At 45.8% G+C, this 15,469-nt stretch overlaps 1 protein-coding gene and 1 pseudogene across 3 annotated transcripts; one reads left to right on the top strand and one right to left on the bottom strand.

The window, feature by feature from the left end:
* Window positions 1–4,839: 4,839 nt before the first annotated feature.
* Window positions 4,840–10,168, bottom strand: CCR4 (C-C motif chemokine receptor 4). Of its 3 annotated transcripts, none has more exons than XM_034662273.1 (2): window positions 10,069–10,168; window positions 4,840–7,300 (listed from the first exon to the last, which is right to left on the bottom strand). In XM_034662273.1, exon 2 carries the CDS (start codon window positions 7,251–7,253, stop codon window positions 6,171–6,173), a length of 1,083 nt encoding a protein of 360 aa, XP_034518164.1. In that variant the 5' UTR covers window positions 7,254–7,300; window positions 10,069–10,168; the 3' UTR covers window positions 4,840–6,170. The 3 variants fall into 3 exon arrangements, with proteins under 3 accessions (XP_034518164.1, XP_011223026.2, XP_011223025.2); XM_011224724.3 differs by lacking the exon at window positions 10,069–10,168 and adding an exon at window positions 9,366–9,496 and having other exon boundaries at window positions 4,840–7,328; XM_011224723.3 differs by lacking the exon at window positions 10,069–10,168 and adding an exon at window positions 9,366–9,495.
* On the top strand, window positions 9,853–11,372 carry LOC100477315 (annotated as a pseudogene).
* The last annotated feature ends 4,097 nt before the right edge of the window (window positions 11,373–15,469 follow it).

The following is a 15,469-nucleotide window of genomic DNA, read 5'->3' as shown; positions in this document are numbered from 1 at the left end:
TATGCATATTTTTATATTCACATGGTTGAATTTATTAGTCTTTTCTTTAAGGCTTTCGAATTTGAGAAAGGCCTTGCCCATGCCAAAATTATGAGAAAATTCTCCTGTTTTTCCTATTAGAACTTCTGTTGTTCCAGGGTGCCTGGGTGGCTCAGTCATTAAGCATCTGCCTTTGGCCCAGGGCCTGATCCCAGGGTCCTGGGGTCAAGCCCCGCATCGGGCTCTCTGCTCCACGGGAGTCTGCTTCTTCCTCTCCCACTCCCCCTGCTTGTGTTCCCTCTCTCACTGGTTGTCTCTCTCTCTGTCAAATTAATAAATAAATCTTAAAAAAAAAAAACTTCTGTTGTTCCAACCGTTACAATTAAATATGTTTTTGAGGTTTAACCATGTATGGTGTGATGTAAGAATCAAGCTTAATTTTTTCCTCAGATGACAGTCCAGTTGGCTCACTCCTTAAATAAGAAATTTATGTATCCCCTGCTTGATTTAAAATGCCATCTTCAATATATGCTAAACTCCCGTGTATGTTTTTATCTAATACTAGATTTCCCATTCTGTTCCACTCCATTTTCTGGTCCATTGACATACTATTTTAATTAACTAATTAATTTAATATGCATAGTAATTTATAATATAGACATGCCTATTGCCCTTGTTTTCAGAGTGTTCATTTTTTGTCCATTTTCACAGGAGCTTTTAAAGAGAACCATTGATATGTCTTGAAGAATAACATTGGATTTAATTGTTTAACTTAGGAAGATCTGACGTTTTTATAATGTTGAGTCTTCTTGCAAAAGAGCATCGAGGCCTTTTCATCTAGATTGGTTTGGTGTTCAGCAATAGTGTTTTAAAGTGGGGGTTTTTCATATATTTATACCTATTTTCTATATATTTCAGATATATAATATGTATCTTAGGATTTTTTTCTATTCTCTTTCAAAACGCAAATCTGTTTTTCCATCACCTCTTCTAACTAGTGGTTATTTGTAAATATAAATATAATTGAGTTTTATGTATTAGCACTTTTCCCTATTAACTCACTTAATTATCTTGTTATTCATAACAGTTTTTGCCAGTGAGTCCCTGGAGTTTTCCAGTTATTCAATACTATCATCACAACTAGAGATGCTTTGTCTTTTCTTTTCCAATTTAAAAATAATTTATATCTTAGAACCATTTTAAGTTTATGAAAAATCATGAAGAAAGCACAAGGAGTTCCCATACACCCCACATGCAATTTCCCCTCATGGTGTATTATATTTAATAAGCCAATATTGATACAATATTATTAACTAATGCCCCTACTTTATTCAGATTTCCTTAGTTTTTGGCTAATGTCCTTTTCTGTTCCAGAACTAATTGGTTTGTCTTCTCTCTTTAGGCTCCTCTTGGCTCTGACAATTTCTTCGACTTTCCTTGTTTTGGATGACCTTCAGTTTTGAAAGGTACTGGTCAGGTATTTTGTCAAATTTCCCCCTCCCCCACTTTTTATACCACTGATCTCTTTCTCTTACAGCATGGAGGTAGCATACTCAGTGTGATGTTTTGTAGAAGTGATGGCAGGTTCTCTTTTCTTCTGTTTTTAGCTGGAATACCTCTGGAGTGGCCCAGGAAGCATTTGGAGCTGATCATGGTAATAAAATATTATATTCCTACACTTCTATCCTATCCTGATGACAGTCGATATTATTTTTCTTAGTGACTAGCTTTGAATTGTTAAGCATGTTTGTGTCAGCGGCTCCTGCTACTCGTGGTGTGTCCCTCCCTCAGGAAACATGTGTTTGTAGGCTGTCTGAAGTCTATGCTGCTGCCCCTCGGACTGTCCTTCTCTTCACATTCTCCCCCATAGTTCTTGCCTGAGAGTGGCTGCTTTTAGTAGCCTTTACGTATATTTTGAAGTCTGAAAATCTCTCTCCAAGTGTGACTGAAAATGGAGTTTGTGGGGCACCTGGCTGGCTCAGTCGACAGAACATGTGACTTTTGATCTCAGGGTCATGAGTTCGAGCCCCACACTGGGTGTGGAGCCTCCTTAAAAAGAATATTAAAAAATGAAGTTTGTGGGCTTTTTAATTCATTCTTCTTGCTGTTATTTTACAGGTCCTGGAGAAGGTGAAAATGCAGACTTCTGCAACTGTGCTCATAGCAAAAGTCTTAATGAAGTAATTTTTGACCCAAAGAACACCCACTGATTTCTGGAACTAGGGGGCAATTCAATCAATCTTTGAACTCTGTCACACAAAGTTTTATTAGAAACATAGTGGGGATTTTGGAGAGAGGACTGCTGAACTTTGGGTAGTGATATAGAAACTTGAATTGCCAGTATAGAGGACTTAATTAAGAGATAAGGAAATTCACTCATTCACTAGAAAATAATTGAACAACTGCTTTGTGCTAGGCATTTTGCTAGGCCGTTAGGTGGTGGTTACTGTTGGAGTTAGTCTAATTCATGATTAGAATATTATTTCCCCTGAACCTCAGTTTTTTGGGGGTAAACCCAACCTTATCTACTTTACAATGAAGCTGAATTGAGTTCAGTATACGAAAGCACTTGGTGGATTTCTGCTTTTCTGAAAGGGGAATTTGGAGTCATTATAAGCTTTTAAGGAGTGTTATGACCACAAAAATGGGTGGAGCCCAAAAATGGGTTCATTTGATCCCAGGAAGTCACTGACCAGTACAGAATGTAGGATGTCAGGTGGCTATAGCACAACCTAAGGTAAAGATGGCCCGTGACCATAACAGTAGTGGAAAGGGAGATGCCTCTGGGAGTGAGGCAGGTAAATTATGGGAGCAAAGGTGCAATTGACAAATGGAAGCATAGGAACCAAGAGTCAGATGGGTTGATGGCCAGGGGGCAATGAACGAAGGACATCCCCAGGGTAGAGATCATGCCTTCTCATTTCCCCACACCTGGGGGTCAATTTCCATGTGTAGTAGGGGCTCATTTGCCCCAATGTGATCCTGAAGTCCTAGTCCTTCTTTTAGACTGGGGTTCCTGCAAACAGCCTCTGGGACTCTGAGATTAGCATACAGCAGATTTAATGGGGAGTCCTCTTGGGAACCACACCTATGGGGGCGTGAGGGAAGCAAGACTGGACAATAGGAAAAACTGCACTGCCGTGTAGCTGCAACAGAGACCCCAGCTAAGGGTTCGGGGAGCTTGGAATTGGAAGGGCTTGTCAGAGTTGTCCCAAACTAAGGCAAGAGGGCAAGCGCTTATTTTGCTGCTGTTTCCCACCCCCCATATATTCTCTTTTAACTACCCAAACCAACCACTCCCCACTCCCTGCTCACACAGTATGCTCTTAACACCACCTGCCTTTCCATCAGCCTCGAGCGTCCTTCCTCCCCGTCGTTCATCAAACCCATGGTTAATTGCATGACGAAATTGGAGATCGAACCCACTTCTCCTTCCTGGAAAGTCCCAGGGCGTTGTGTTTGTTACTCTGTTCGCATTAGAGTTGATCTTGTGTTTGTGTTTTCCCTTGATCAGATTATAAATTCCACAGGCTTCCTTCTTTATCCTGTTGGTCTCCCCATAACCCAGCATCCGGCTTAGCACAAAACAGACATTCAACCATTTGGAGCTAATTGCATCCGATGTTCCAAACTGTGAAGAGAGTTTCTCGAGGAAAATCTCCCAACGGTCTGAAGACCGTTTGCCAACACCCTGTATTTTTTCTTCACACAGGAGGATGGCGTGTATTACTGGGTAGAATCTGAGTGCCTACTGTGGGGCAGCCACCGACAGGGCGATCGCCCAGCGTTCTCGTTGACGTGAACTTCACACGCCCTAAACAATCATTTAAGAATGTGCAATCCAGCGGCCCCTAGCACACTCACAGTTGCACAACCGCCACGGCTGGGGTTCCTACACACACCGCGCCCAGTCGGCCTTGCCCAGAGCTGGGCGCCTCGCCACAAGGAAGGCACGGGTCCAGAGTCTGAGAGCCTCTGGTTAAACTCACGTTTGTGGTACTACCTTTGTGTAGAGAAGGCGCTGCCTTGTTTTTCGTGTTTCTGCAGCTGACGGGGAAGAAACTTTGTCAGTGTTGTGAGACTGTCATGTTTGAGTGTCACTGGAGGTTCCGAATTCCCCATCCCGAAGGAATGCGCCCCAGCGTGGGACAAGGAAAGGCCTGAGGGGCTTGAGGTGACGGATGACCCCCCTCAGGAGGAGGGACGGCAGCCGGCAGCGTGCACCCACCCCGTCCACCACTGCGCGCGCGGAGGGCGCAGAGGGACCAAGCGCAGTGAAACCCCCGCTTCCGGCCGGCCCGCTTCCGGTCGCTAAAGTTTCCTTCCGGCCGTGATTAACAGTCCCGTTACGGGCTCTACCAGGGAAGAGCCGTCTTTTTTTCCATCCCCCTGGAATATGTTCCGCTTTACAGATGAGAGGAAACGGAGGCTCCAAGTAATGTGCTCGGGCTCGCTCGGGAGTGCGGAGCTGGGTTTGCAGGCCTGGCGGAGGGAGGTTTTCTAGGAAGCCGCCCCCGGGCCGCCGCTGCACCCCGCGCCGCCCTCCCCACCCCACGAGGCCGCCTCGGCGGGGAGCCCTCGGCCCGCTGGCCCCCCGTCGCCACATCCACGTCAGCTCGGATCACCAGCCCCAACAGGACTGTCAGCTCGGATCACCAACCCCATCAGGAAGCCGAACACGGAGCACCTGGGTGGCTCAGTCGGTTAAGCGTTTATCTTGCGCTTGGGTGGTGATCCTGGGGTCCTGGGATCGAGTCCCGTGACCTGTTCAGTGGGGAGTCTGCTTCTCCCTCTGCTCATGTTCTCTCAAATACATAAATAAAATAAAATAAAACCAAATACAAGAAGAATTAGGGAAAAAGGGTCCGTGGGACTATATACAAGTTTATTTTTGTCTAAAAGGCAACACCAACTTACCCTTTTAAAATCACTTTTCTGAAAATCAACTTTCTGGAAATGCCTCCTTTCTAAATGTGGAGCGTGTAATAACGTGTAAACTTACAGAAGCATTTGAAACAGCTAACAGTTAATAGTTTGCAAGACAGGTTTTTTGGGGGGAAGGGATTACCCCCGACTTGATTAAAGTCTTTACTTAATTCTGATTAATTAAGGCTGTAAGAACACAGATTTATTTTAATTATATGATTAAAATGACTTGTAAGAAATGACGGACTGAAATTTTGAGTCATCCAATAGTTAAAAAGGAGGCCGATATTTAAAAGAGAGGATGACATTTTTCACAACTTCATAAATTTTGACGGCCCTGTTTATGCCACATCAGTGATAACCTTTAGTTGATTATTCTTGCCTTGCTTGATGGCAGGCACAAACTTATTAAGGAAGCATTGTCATACTTTATTAGCCCTTGTTATTTGTAGTTTTGAAGGCTCTGTTTGTACACAAGAGACCCTAAATAAATGTATCTGCATCTACATATTATTTGTGAAATTTGAATATTCATCTGTTATTAAAACAAAACATGCTCACAAGCATATGAAAGTGTGTTTGAATTTCCACAAACGTGTTTGGATTTTTTAATGCCTCGTATTTCATGTTTGGAAATCAGACCATGCTTATGCCTTCACATCGTTACACTTGTAATCAGCATCAAAAGTTTGGCTTCCATTAACAAATCATCCTTTAAAATAAAAGACCCAAGATCCAGGTTCATTACTTCACCATTTGTTTCTGTGTGCACCTGGCTTCCAGGAACATACCATGCTTCGGATATATTATTAGGAAAACACTAGGACAGCATGTCAAAATTTTCTATATTGTTCCGCAAAAGCTAGAAGTTCATTAAAGGGCAGCAAGGAGTAGCAATTGATTCCATCAGTCAATGCTCCACAGTTCTGCCTGGAGAACGCCATCAGCTCAGGTTAGAAGGGAATAAAGGGTCCTTCCCTTACAGTATTATGTGTAGCCTCACTGAAATGCTGCTTTGACTTCTCCTTCGCTTGACTCATCCCTGCAGGCAAGCCTGGGGAGAGGAGGGCTGCCACAGCCCTGTTGAACTCTTGCTGCACTGAACTCGCACGTAGCAAGAGGAAAAGCTGACTTCGGGGCGAGGAGCCCACGCCCTGCTGTGGATGTAAGTCTTCTTCCTGCCACTTGCTCAGGAACTCTTACTATAATACAAGTTTGAGCTCTTAACATGGGAAGCTCAACTCCATCTTTAACCTCTTCACTTTTCACAGAGCGTCATGGAGATCGTGATCCCCAGTGGACTGTGTGTAGGACGAGCTGGGAGTGTCGGGGGAGTACAGCTGGAGGAGCCTACAGTATTGGCAGAGCATGAAAGGCCCCCTGCAGGTTTTGAAGAGCTGCACGATGTACTTGCGGAATTTCTCCCCTAGGAAGAAGTAGATGACCGGATTGAGGCAGCAGTGAACAAAAGCCAGGGTCTCCGTGGCCTGAATGGCGTAGTCCAGGTGCCTCTCAAAGGTGCAGTCCTGAAGGACTTCCAGTTCCACCAGCATCTCCAGGAAGAGCACCACATTGTAAGGTGCCCAGAACCCCAGGAAGAGGGCCACCACAGCAAAGACCATCCTCACTGCCTTGCTCTTCTTCTCGTTTTTGCAGTGCTGCAATGTCCTGATGATCATGGAGTAGCAGAACAGCATGGTGCCCAAGGGAACCACCAGTCCGAGAATGTTGATCTCCAGGGAGCTCAGCACCTTCCACTGCGTGGAGTTGAGAGAGTACTTGGTTTTGCAGTAGGTGTGGTTGCGCTCGGTGTAACAGGTGCTAAATAAAAGGCCTGGAAGGGAGGCCAGTACAGCCACGGACCATGTGGCCAAGCTGGTGATGACCCCATAAGTCAGGGTCCTCGCTCTCAAGGAAAACACCGCATGCACAATCGCCAGGTATCTGTCAATGCTCATGAGCATGATGAAGAAGATGCCGCTGTAAAATCCCACCAAGTACATCCAGGAAATGAGCTTGCAGAGCCCGAGTCCAAAAACCCACTGGTCTGCAGCGTAGTAGCCCCAGAAAGGGAGGGAGAGCACGAAGAGCAGGTCTGAGATGGCAAGGTTCAGTAGGTACACGTCCGTCATGGACTTGAGCCTCTTGTACTTAAACAGGACCACAACCACCACGGAATTTCCAAGGAGGCCAAACAGAAAGACCAGGGAGTAGAGAGGGGGCAGGAAGAGCTCCCCAAATGCCTTGATGCCTTCTTTGGTGCAAGGCTTCGGGATGTTTTCGTAGAGATAGTAATTGCTATAGATGCTTTCATCCAGGGTGGTGTCTGCTATATCCGTGGGGTTCATTTTCAAATCTAACAGCTCCTCAACTCAGGTCTGACCCCAGCCAGAAGCTAATGAGGGGAAGAGCAAATAAGATTTCTGTAAGAATAAAACCAAATCGAAATGGTGTTGAATACAGAGCATAGCTGCTTAATATTTTGCCCCGGATCATCACACACCCTTCCCAACCTTCCCAAGTTGAAGGGCTCCATTCCCCACAGGGCAGTGCAGCCAAATGGAAGAACCCTGCCCCTGGGAGTTAGCAGATTCCAAGTTCCAGCTCTGTCCCTCTCCTGTCCCTCTGAGGGGAGCTTCTGTTCTCATTTGTAAGTGGGGACAGTAAAACGTCCTTCTCGAGGAGGCGTCATTTCTAAACAATAGTCTGGGGTTACTGAGTCATTTGCAGGCCAGTTGAGATTCCCAAAAGTCCTACACCCAAAGCTGCCTTTGTGATATAAAAGCAAGCAAACAAACAAACAAACAAAAAGATGAAAAATCTATGCATGTTTCCACCTTCAGATTGTAACTCCCAAAATTCAGCAGTTGCTTAGATAATCATTGGGCTAGAAGGTTGGTCACTTGCCTTTATATAAAAATTCTGATTTCTCCTGCGAGATTGACACATAGATTTCAAAGCATGGTCCCTGGCATTGTGCATTAATCCTACTCACAGGGTCTTGTCCCCCACCACCCTCCCAACAAAAGCTGGGTGCTCTAAGCCAAGCAAGCATACCGAAACGTGGTGTAGATGACTCATAAAAGGTTCAGAGAAGTTAAATGAGGCCACACAGCTATATGCAGAACTTTTTCTGCATAAGTCCCAGTAGGGGCTTGTGGGGGGGTAGGGGACTCTGATTTATGGTGTTTGCTAGTTTCTGTGGCACAAATACTGCCACCACAGCAAAACTCCAGCTGCCAACCGCCTCACAAAATTTCTGAATCTTAGCAGTCTTGAGTTGGTGCAGCTTGTCTCTGGCACACACTGCCAAGTCCCGTGTTCATTTTAGAACACCATCTTGGATGGGACCATGCCAGGCCTGGTGGCCAGCTGCTTCTGGGCTGGTCTGACACTAATGCAGCAGATGTGTTCTCAAGGCCCTTCTGAAGGTGGCGGAACTCAGAAAATTTCGCAGTACTCAGATGGTAACTGAATGGAACTTTTTGGTCTTTTCATCAAAACTGTATGCAAATATCAGTCCTGTGCACTGGATCCCATCACAGTGGGAGTTAGCCTGACGGACCTCAAAAAGGCACAGCATGGCCAGAGATGAAATCCCTCCACCTCCCCAACCACCCTCATTTCCTGTCTAAATTGGCAGGTGAGGAGGTTAAAACCTCTCAAAGTTACACCCATGTTCGCCTGTGAATCAGAGCAATTCAGGGATGAAGGCATTCTGACTCCAGGCTACCTTCCCTTGCCTCCTTCTTAATGGCAGCCTGTGTCCCCTATCACAGCACTGCTCAGTAATTCGCACGGCTCCCTACCTGCCGCCCTCACCACCACACGCCCAGACACTCGAACTACAGACTACGTTTGGTTTCTCAAGAGACAGATTTGGGTTTCCTCCTGCAAACAGATGCTGAGGACCTGGGGCATCGCAGGGTCCTTGAAACAATGTTGTAAAATGAGTATCAATTCTGGTTAAATAACAATCCTAGTCTCTCTCCACCATTTTGCCAGTGAAAGTTTAAGCAGTAGAGGAAGCTGAGGAGTTAGGAAATTATCAGGAGAACAAAAAAAGTAAACACAGCCGGTAAATGGTGGGAACTATTCCATCAGCCTTATTTGCTTTCTTGACCTGGGAGTCTTGATAGAAGCAGGAAAATGTGTATGTTTGATAAAAATTCTCTGTGTATTCAGAGCATGTGGCCATGGGCCAGATGTGAGCAGGGAGAGAGCCCTGCATCTGTGAATGCCCTTCGGACGAGGGCTCGGAGGATGTGAGTAGAAGTAGATGGTGTGTGAGCCCCAAGGTAAGAACCAGTTGTGAGCCCCAGAATGCTCGAGATGCCTGAGTGTTGGGACTGGGTGAGCGGCTGACCAGCTTACAGTGCTTCCAAAGTCCACACACCTGTCTAGTGTCCAGAAAGCAGTGTGTGGCCTGAGGCCCTGGGAATGGCCCCGTCCCCGCTTACCTTGCTTTTCTGACAGTGGTTCTGAGGAAGGTCCGTGAGCCAGTGCCAGGCGTGCCCGAGAAGCACAGCGCTAAGAAAGACAGGTGCCTTTGAAGGGCGCGTGGCTTCCTGTGAGCACCAGCTCTATCCCTCACCCATCTATGCTGAGTTCAAGCGGGTTTTTTTGATAGAAGTAAGAAGCAGAAAACGGGTGACTAAGTCACTCATTTCCCAAAACTGAAAGCTAGGGACGTTTGCTCTGCTAGATTAAAGAGGAAAACGAAGTAAGTTTTCTTTTAAAAGAGAAACTTCTTGATTTTTAAACATTTGTTGGATTTTTAATTTAAAAAATTACCCTCGGCCAGCTACATGCAGTGGAAATGATCTTTCTATTCTAGCTCAGCGGGCTGTTCGTTCCATCCCCGTGGAGGTTGTGCGGTGGCAACCGTGACGCACCATATCCTCCGACAAGGGGGGTCTGGGGAGGTCAGAGCGGGAGGCCGGACACATGCGGGACAAAGGGTAGCCAGAGGAGAGACACAGACATGCAATGTGCGTGTCTGCGAGGGAACTGGAGGCCTTTAGTCGACCCCATTCGATAATTGGGTGTAATGTGGCCCACGACAACCTAGCTTCAAGCCCCCTTTGCAACAGGAGGACCCCTCCCCACAGCCCTCTACCTAGAAATCGTGGCCGAGTCCCTCTGGGTTTACATGGCACTCACAGCCACGGGGCTGACAGCAGTCCTGTCCTCCGCCGGTCATCGCCTCGGCTTCTCACAGCTTCCCGGTCTCTTCCCTCTGCTGTCTACAGTTGTTTAGCTCTTCAGTTCGGCTTAAAAGGGCCACAGATGTCGTGTCTTCTAAGGAATTTGCGTGAAGAGGAACTAAAAAATTGGGCCAGAGCCATGTTTATCACCCTTTGTTCATTATTACCTCTCCCAAAGAGTCTTTTCAGTTATTTTTTTCTTAATCACCTCCCCATGAAATATTAATACCGCAAACTGTACGTCTGCTTATGATGTAGTATCAGTGCTTGAGACGTAAAAAGAGCAGGGTTTTGCCTCCTCGAGGGCAATACTGCCTTTACTAAGATTGCATGAGTTAGAGTGGTGGGTCCCAAGGGGTTCTTTGGCTCCAGGGCACATGGGCGATATCTGCAGACACTTTCTCGGGGGGATGGGAGGAGCTGCTTCTGGCTTCTCGCGGGAAGAGGCCAGGAAAGCTGCTAGAATCCTACAAGGCGGGGGCAGCCCTCCACAACAAGAATGCCCCTGAGCAACAGAGCTGAGGCTGAGAGACCTGAGCTGGGGCAGCCATCCCCAGCGTGTAACTGGGGAACCAGATTCACAGATACCCCGAGAAAAAGAAATGAAGATCTGTGGTCAAATCAGTACGGGGAACTCTGGGCTTGGGTTCAGGTTAAACACCGCTCCACACTGCAGCGCTCGTGGGGGCTTTCCGATGCCAATATCATCGTAAGCTCTGGAAGCAGATATAGAATAAAAAAGTCCCTAACCTACCTGACCAGTGAATCTATGCCCCTTATACAGGGTAATTTATAGAATAAACATATTTTAGGTCCTGCCACCCTCCTTCTCTTCAACAGGGTGGGCGCAGGCCTTGGTGGGGGCGGCCTCGCAGCAGACGCAGAGACGCAGATCATCATGAAGACCCTGATGGGGATGACTGTCCTCGAGACCGAGCCCAGGGACGCCATGGAGAGTGTCAAAGCCAAAATGCAAGACAACGAGGGCGTCCTGCCTGACCAGCAGTGTCTGATTTTTGCAAGCAAATGGCTGGAGGGTGGCCATACTCTCTCAGACCACAATACCCAGAAAGAGGCCACCCTGCCCTTGGTGCTTCACGTGCCGGGTGGCCTCATTGAGCCTCCCCTCCCTAAGCTGGACCAGAAATACAACTGTGGCAAGGTGATCCTCCACAGTGCTCCCTGCACCCCCACTCGGTCACCTGCTGTAAGAAGTGCGGCTACACCAACAACCTGCACCCCAAGAAGAGGGTCAGATGAGGCCCCTCCATCTGCTCTTCTTTTGCCTGCAGGGTGGCCTCCTACCCAAGCCCCAAGGCCCTGGGGCTTCAATTGTTTCCCTTTCATTGACTGGAGCAGTAAAAAAACAAACAAAAAAATCCCCCAATTTTTAGAAATGTGGAGACTGAGGTAGCTTCTAGCGTGGAATCCCAGGCCTTGAGGGACAAGTTAGAGAGGTGGGGGCATAGTGGGAGGCTGGGAAAGCCCTGGCAAGCCCATTGGAGCACATCGCCTAAGTCCCCGTGGACCCGGCCTTGGGGGAGGAGAGTTTGGTTTTAGGGTTCTAGAACATGTGATAGCCAGAGGTCCCAATGATCATGTGTTATCATTGGTCATTGTGGGTCTGGAGATGCTCCCTTGACAGGCACCAAATGCTGCCTCGACTGAACCTGCCTGCATGAGAAGCATCCCAGGTCCGAGTGCGGGAGACCCCAAGTTCTAGCGTCTGTGTTGGTTGACAGCCCTTGCTTGGAGGCCTGCTCTGTCTGGCTTTGGAGCCCAGTGCCACCACTTCATAGCTACGGAAACCTCAGTCTTCTCATCTGTAAAAGGGATGACACTGCATGAGGACTGTTGAGAGGACTGGTGAGCTGATGTTGTTAAAGCATTTGCCATGGTGCCTGATATAATAGCACTACGGTGAAAATCAGTAGCAAAGATAAAATGCATGTAATAGCTTTCTCTCATGAAATAGCTGAGCTTGGCACGTGGTCCATTGCCACAGCTAGGAATCCAGGAGATATTTGGATGCAGACTCAGTAGGCCACATTGCATTTCTGAGTTAGTGTTAAGGTGAAGAGCGTGTTTCAGGTTTTCAAGTTGCAATGGTTATTGCCCTGGAGAAAGTCAGTCTTCAGGTTTGCAAAGTCATAACGTTAACTGTCCTGGAGAAACACTAAATAGGTTTTCCCTCCAGTAGGGGTTTCACAACTAAACAATATTCCCACCCTGCCCCCCAAAAGATCACATTTTTAGTAATGTCTATTTCATAGATGGGGAAATAGGAACCTAGAAAGGGGACAGGGAATGCTCAAGGCAGCACAGCCAGAGACGCAGTCAGGGTTAACACGTACACTCTTGACACTTTCATACACACCATCTTCCACTGCGCTGAGTAAAAAACTCAAACCTGACTAGAGGAGCAGACCCACAAAATATACTCAGGGCAAACCCTCCCCAAGGCAAGGTGTTGTGCCGCACCGCACAGGCAGCCAACAGGAAGGAAAGCAATAAGATAAGACTACAGCGCCCTCTGGTGTACCAAACTTTATAGCAACCCAAAACCATTAAAGTCTATTCCCCAGGCTATGCATACCACACCAACCCATAGGAACCAGTATGTTTGACAATGGAAGCTACTTCCAAGGCCTTCAGGGGGAGCTCCATGGGAGTCAGCTGCAGAGCAGTGGTAGTAAAGCATCAAAGATTTTGGGGCGCCTGGGTGGCTCAGTTAAGTATGACTTTGGCTCAGGTCATGATCTCGGGGTCCTGGGACAGAGCCTCATGTTGGGGCTCCCTGCTCAGTGGGGAATCTGCTTCTCCCTCTTCCTCTCCCTCTGCCCCTCGCCCCGACCCCACTCGTGTGTGCTCTCTCCTCTCAAATAAATAAAATATTAAAAAAAACAACAACAACAACAAAGAGGTGAGTGGGTGGCTCAGTTGTTAAGCGTCTGCCTTTGGCTCAAGTCATGATCCCAGCGTCCTGGGATCGAGCCCCACATCAGGCTCCCTGCTCAGTGGGAAGCGTGCTTCCCCCTCTCCCAGTCCCTCTGCTTGTATTCCCTCTCTCGCTGCCTCTCTCTCTGTCAATTAAATAAATAAAATCTTTTTTAAATTTTTAAAAAATAAAAAATAAATAAAAAAGCAACAAAGATCTGGAATCAGACCTGCTACTTGCATTTAAAAGGAGAGAAGGCTGCCAGGCAGGGCCACACAGGGCATCTTACCCAGGGACAGAGTAGCAGCAAGCTGGGACTAGAGGGGCAGCTTATGTTTGACAAGCAGGGTGAGGTTAGTTAGTTTTCATGGGTTCTCTGTTGATTGGCTAATTTGGATAATTTGAGGTCTTGGGGCAGAGGGACTGTCCCTAGCTGTCTGGTATCTGGTCCCAGGGTGATTAGGGCTGGTGGACAGTAGCCCCAGAGCAGAGATGCTGATAAGGAAGTGACTGCTCAAAAGGGGAACTGATCGGCCGCTAACCAGGGCCTCAAAACTGGATCAAGAAAGTACTTAAATAAATAACCCACTGTACAGGGGAGGTTTGAATACACAGACAAAACTTTGGTAAGAAGCTAGAAAATTGCAAACAATTAAATTACAAATTGATTTTTTAAAGAGAAAACTAAAACTCCCTGCACATTTGAAAAAAAAAAACACATTTTCATGTAACATGGACATCAAAGGAAATATCATAATGGAAAATAGGAAACACTTGTAACTGAATAAAAATAAAATATCACTTATCCAAAATTGTGGTAGGCAGCTGAAGTCCTGAGAGGGTAATTTAGCCCTTAAATGTTTATATCAGAAGAGAAGAAAGGATGAAAATTAATGAGAACTGTTTAACTAGAAAAAGAAGCAGTAGAAAAAGGAATTGTAGAATAAACTCAAAAATGGTGTGAGGAAATAAACAATAAATGTAAGCAGAAATTAAACAAAATGTGAAAGTAAGATAGAACCATTATAGTATCTGAAAAACACTAACAAAATTGATAAACCTCTTGGAAGGTAGGTAAAGGGAAAAAGGAAACAATCTTGGAACACAAAAGGAGATATAAACACAAAGTAGAGATTAGAAGGATAAGAAACAGGAGCACGTGGGTGGCTCAGAGGGTTGAGCGTGGGGCTCTTGCTTCTGGCTCAGGTCCTGATTGTCCTGGGTCGAGCCCTGCGTCAGGCTCAGTGCTCCGTGCAGAGTCTGCTTAAGATTCTCTCCCTCCTTCTACCCCTCCCTCTTCCTCTACACTTCCTTCTATTTGCGTGCTTTCTCTCTAAAATATAAACTAATTAATTGATAATTAGTTATTAATTATAATAATTAATTATAATAATTAATAACTAATTAATAATCCTTTAAAGAAGGATAAGAGGGTCGCCTGGGTGGCTGAGACGGTTAAGTGTCTGCCTTCAGCTCGTGTCATGATCTCAGGGTCCTGGGATTGAGCCCCACATCAGGAAGCCTGTTTCTCCCTCACCCTCTCCATTTGCCTGCTGCTCCCCCTGCTTGTACTCTCTCTCTCTGTCGAATAAATAAATAAATAAATACATTTTTAAAAAGGATAAGAAACATTATGAATGATTGCATCACAATGAATTTAAAAACTTGATAAGGGGCGCCTGGGTGGCACAGCGGTTAAGCGTCTGCCTTCGGCTCAGGGCGTGATCCCGGCGTTACGGGATCGAGCCCCACGTCAGGCTCCTCTGCTATGAGCCTGCTTCTTCCTCTCCCACTCCCCCTGTTTGTGTTCCCTCTCTCGCTGGCTGTCTCTATCTCTGTCAAATAAATAAATAAAAATCTTTAAAAAAAAAAAAAAAAAAACTTGATAAAATGGATAAGTTCCTAGAAAATATATTTGCCAATATTAGCTCAAAGATAAATACAAAATCTGACTTACAATCCTTTTAAAAATTGAATCAGAACTTTAAATACTTTGCACAAAAACAAAGTAAAAAAAAATTCAGGACAGATAGATTTAAAAGAAAATTCTACCAAACATGCAATGTACATATAAGTCTAATCTCGTGCATCTTTTTTCCCAGAATTGCAAAAAAAGAATACTCTTGAACTCATTTTATGTAGTATAACCAAACTGTATACAAAAAATACAAGTATTCAATTTCACTCATGAATATATTGATGTAAATATCCTATATAAAATACTAATAAACCAAACGCTAAAATTGAAAAAATACATAATGGCCAAATTAGTTCATTTCAGAAATGAAAAGTTGGTTTGATGTTCTAGAATCTATTAACGCAAATCACCACATTAACAAAATAAAAGCAAAAAGCCACAGACATAGAAAGAGCAATAAATAAGTAGAACAATATTCATGATATTCGGGGAGAAAACCAC

This window comes from Ailuropoda melanoleuca, chromosome 6 (assembly GCF_002007445.2).
Source record: "Ailuropoda melanoleuca isolate Jingjing chromosome 6, ASM200744v2, whole genome shotgun sequence".
In the NCBI taxonomy this organism is placed as follows: domain Eukaryota; kingdom Metazoa; phylum Chordata; class Mammalia; order Carnivora; family Ursidae; genus Ailuropoda; species Ailuropoda melanoleuca.
The sequence above is the reverse complement of the archived record's forward strand: the minus strand, read 5'-3'. Positions and strand labels throughout refer to the sequence as shown.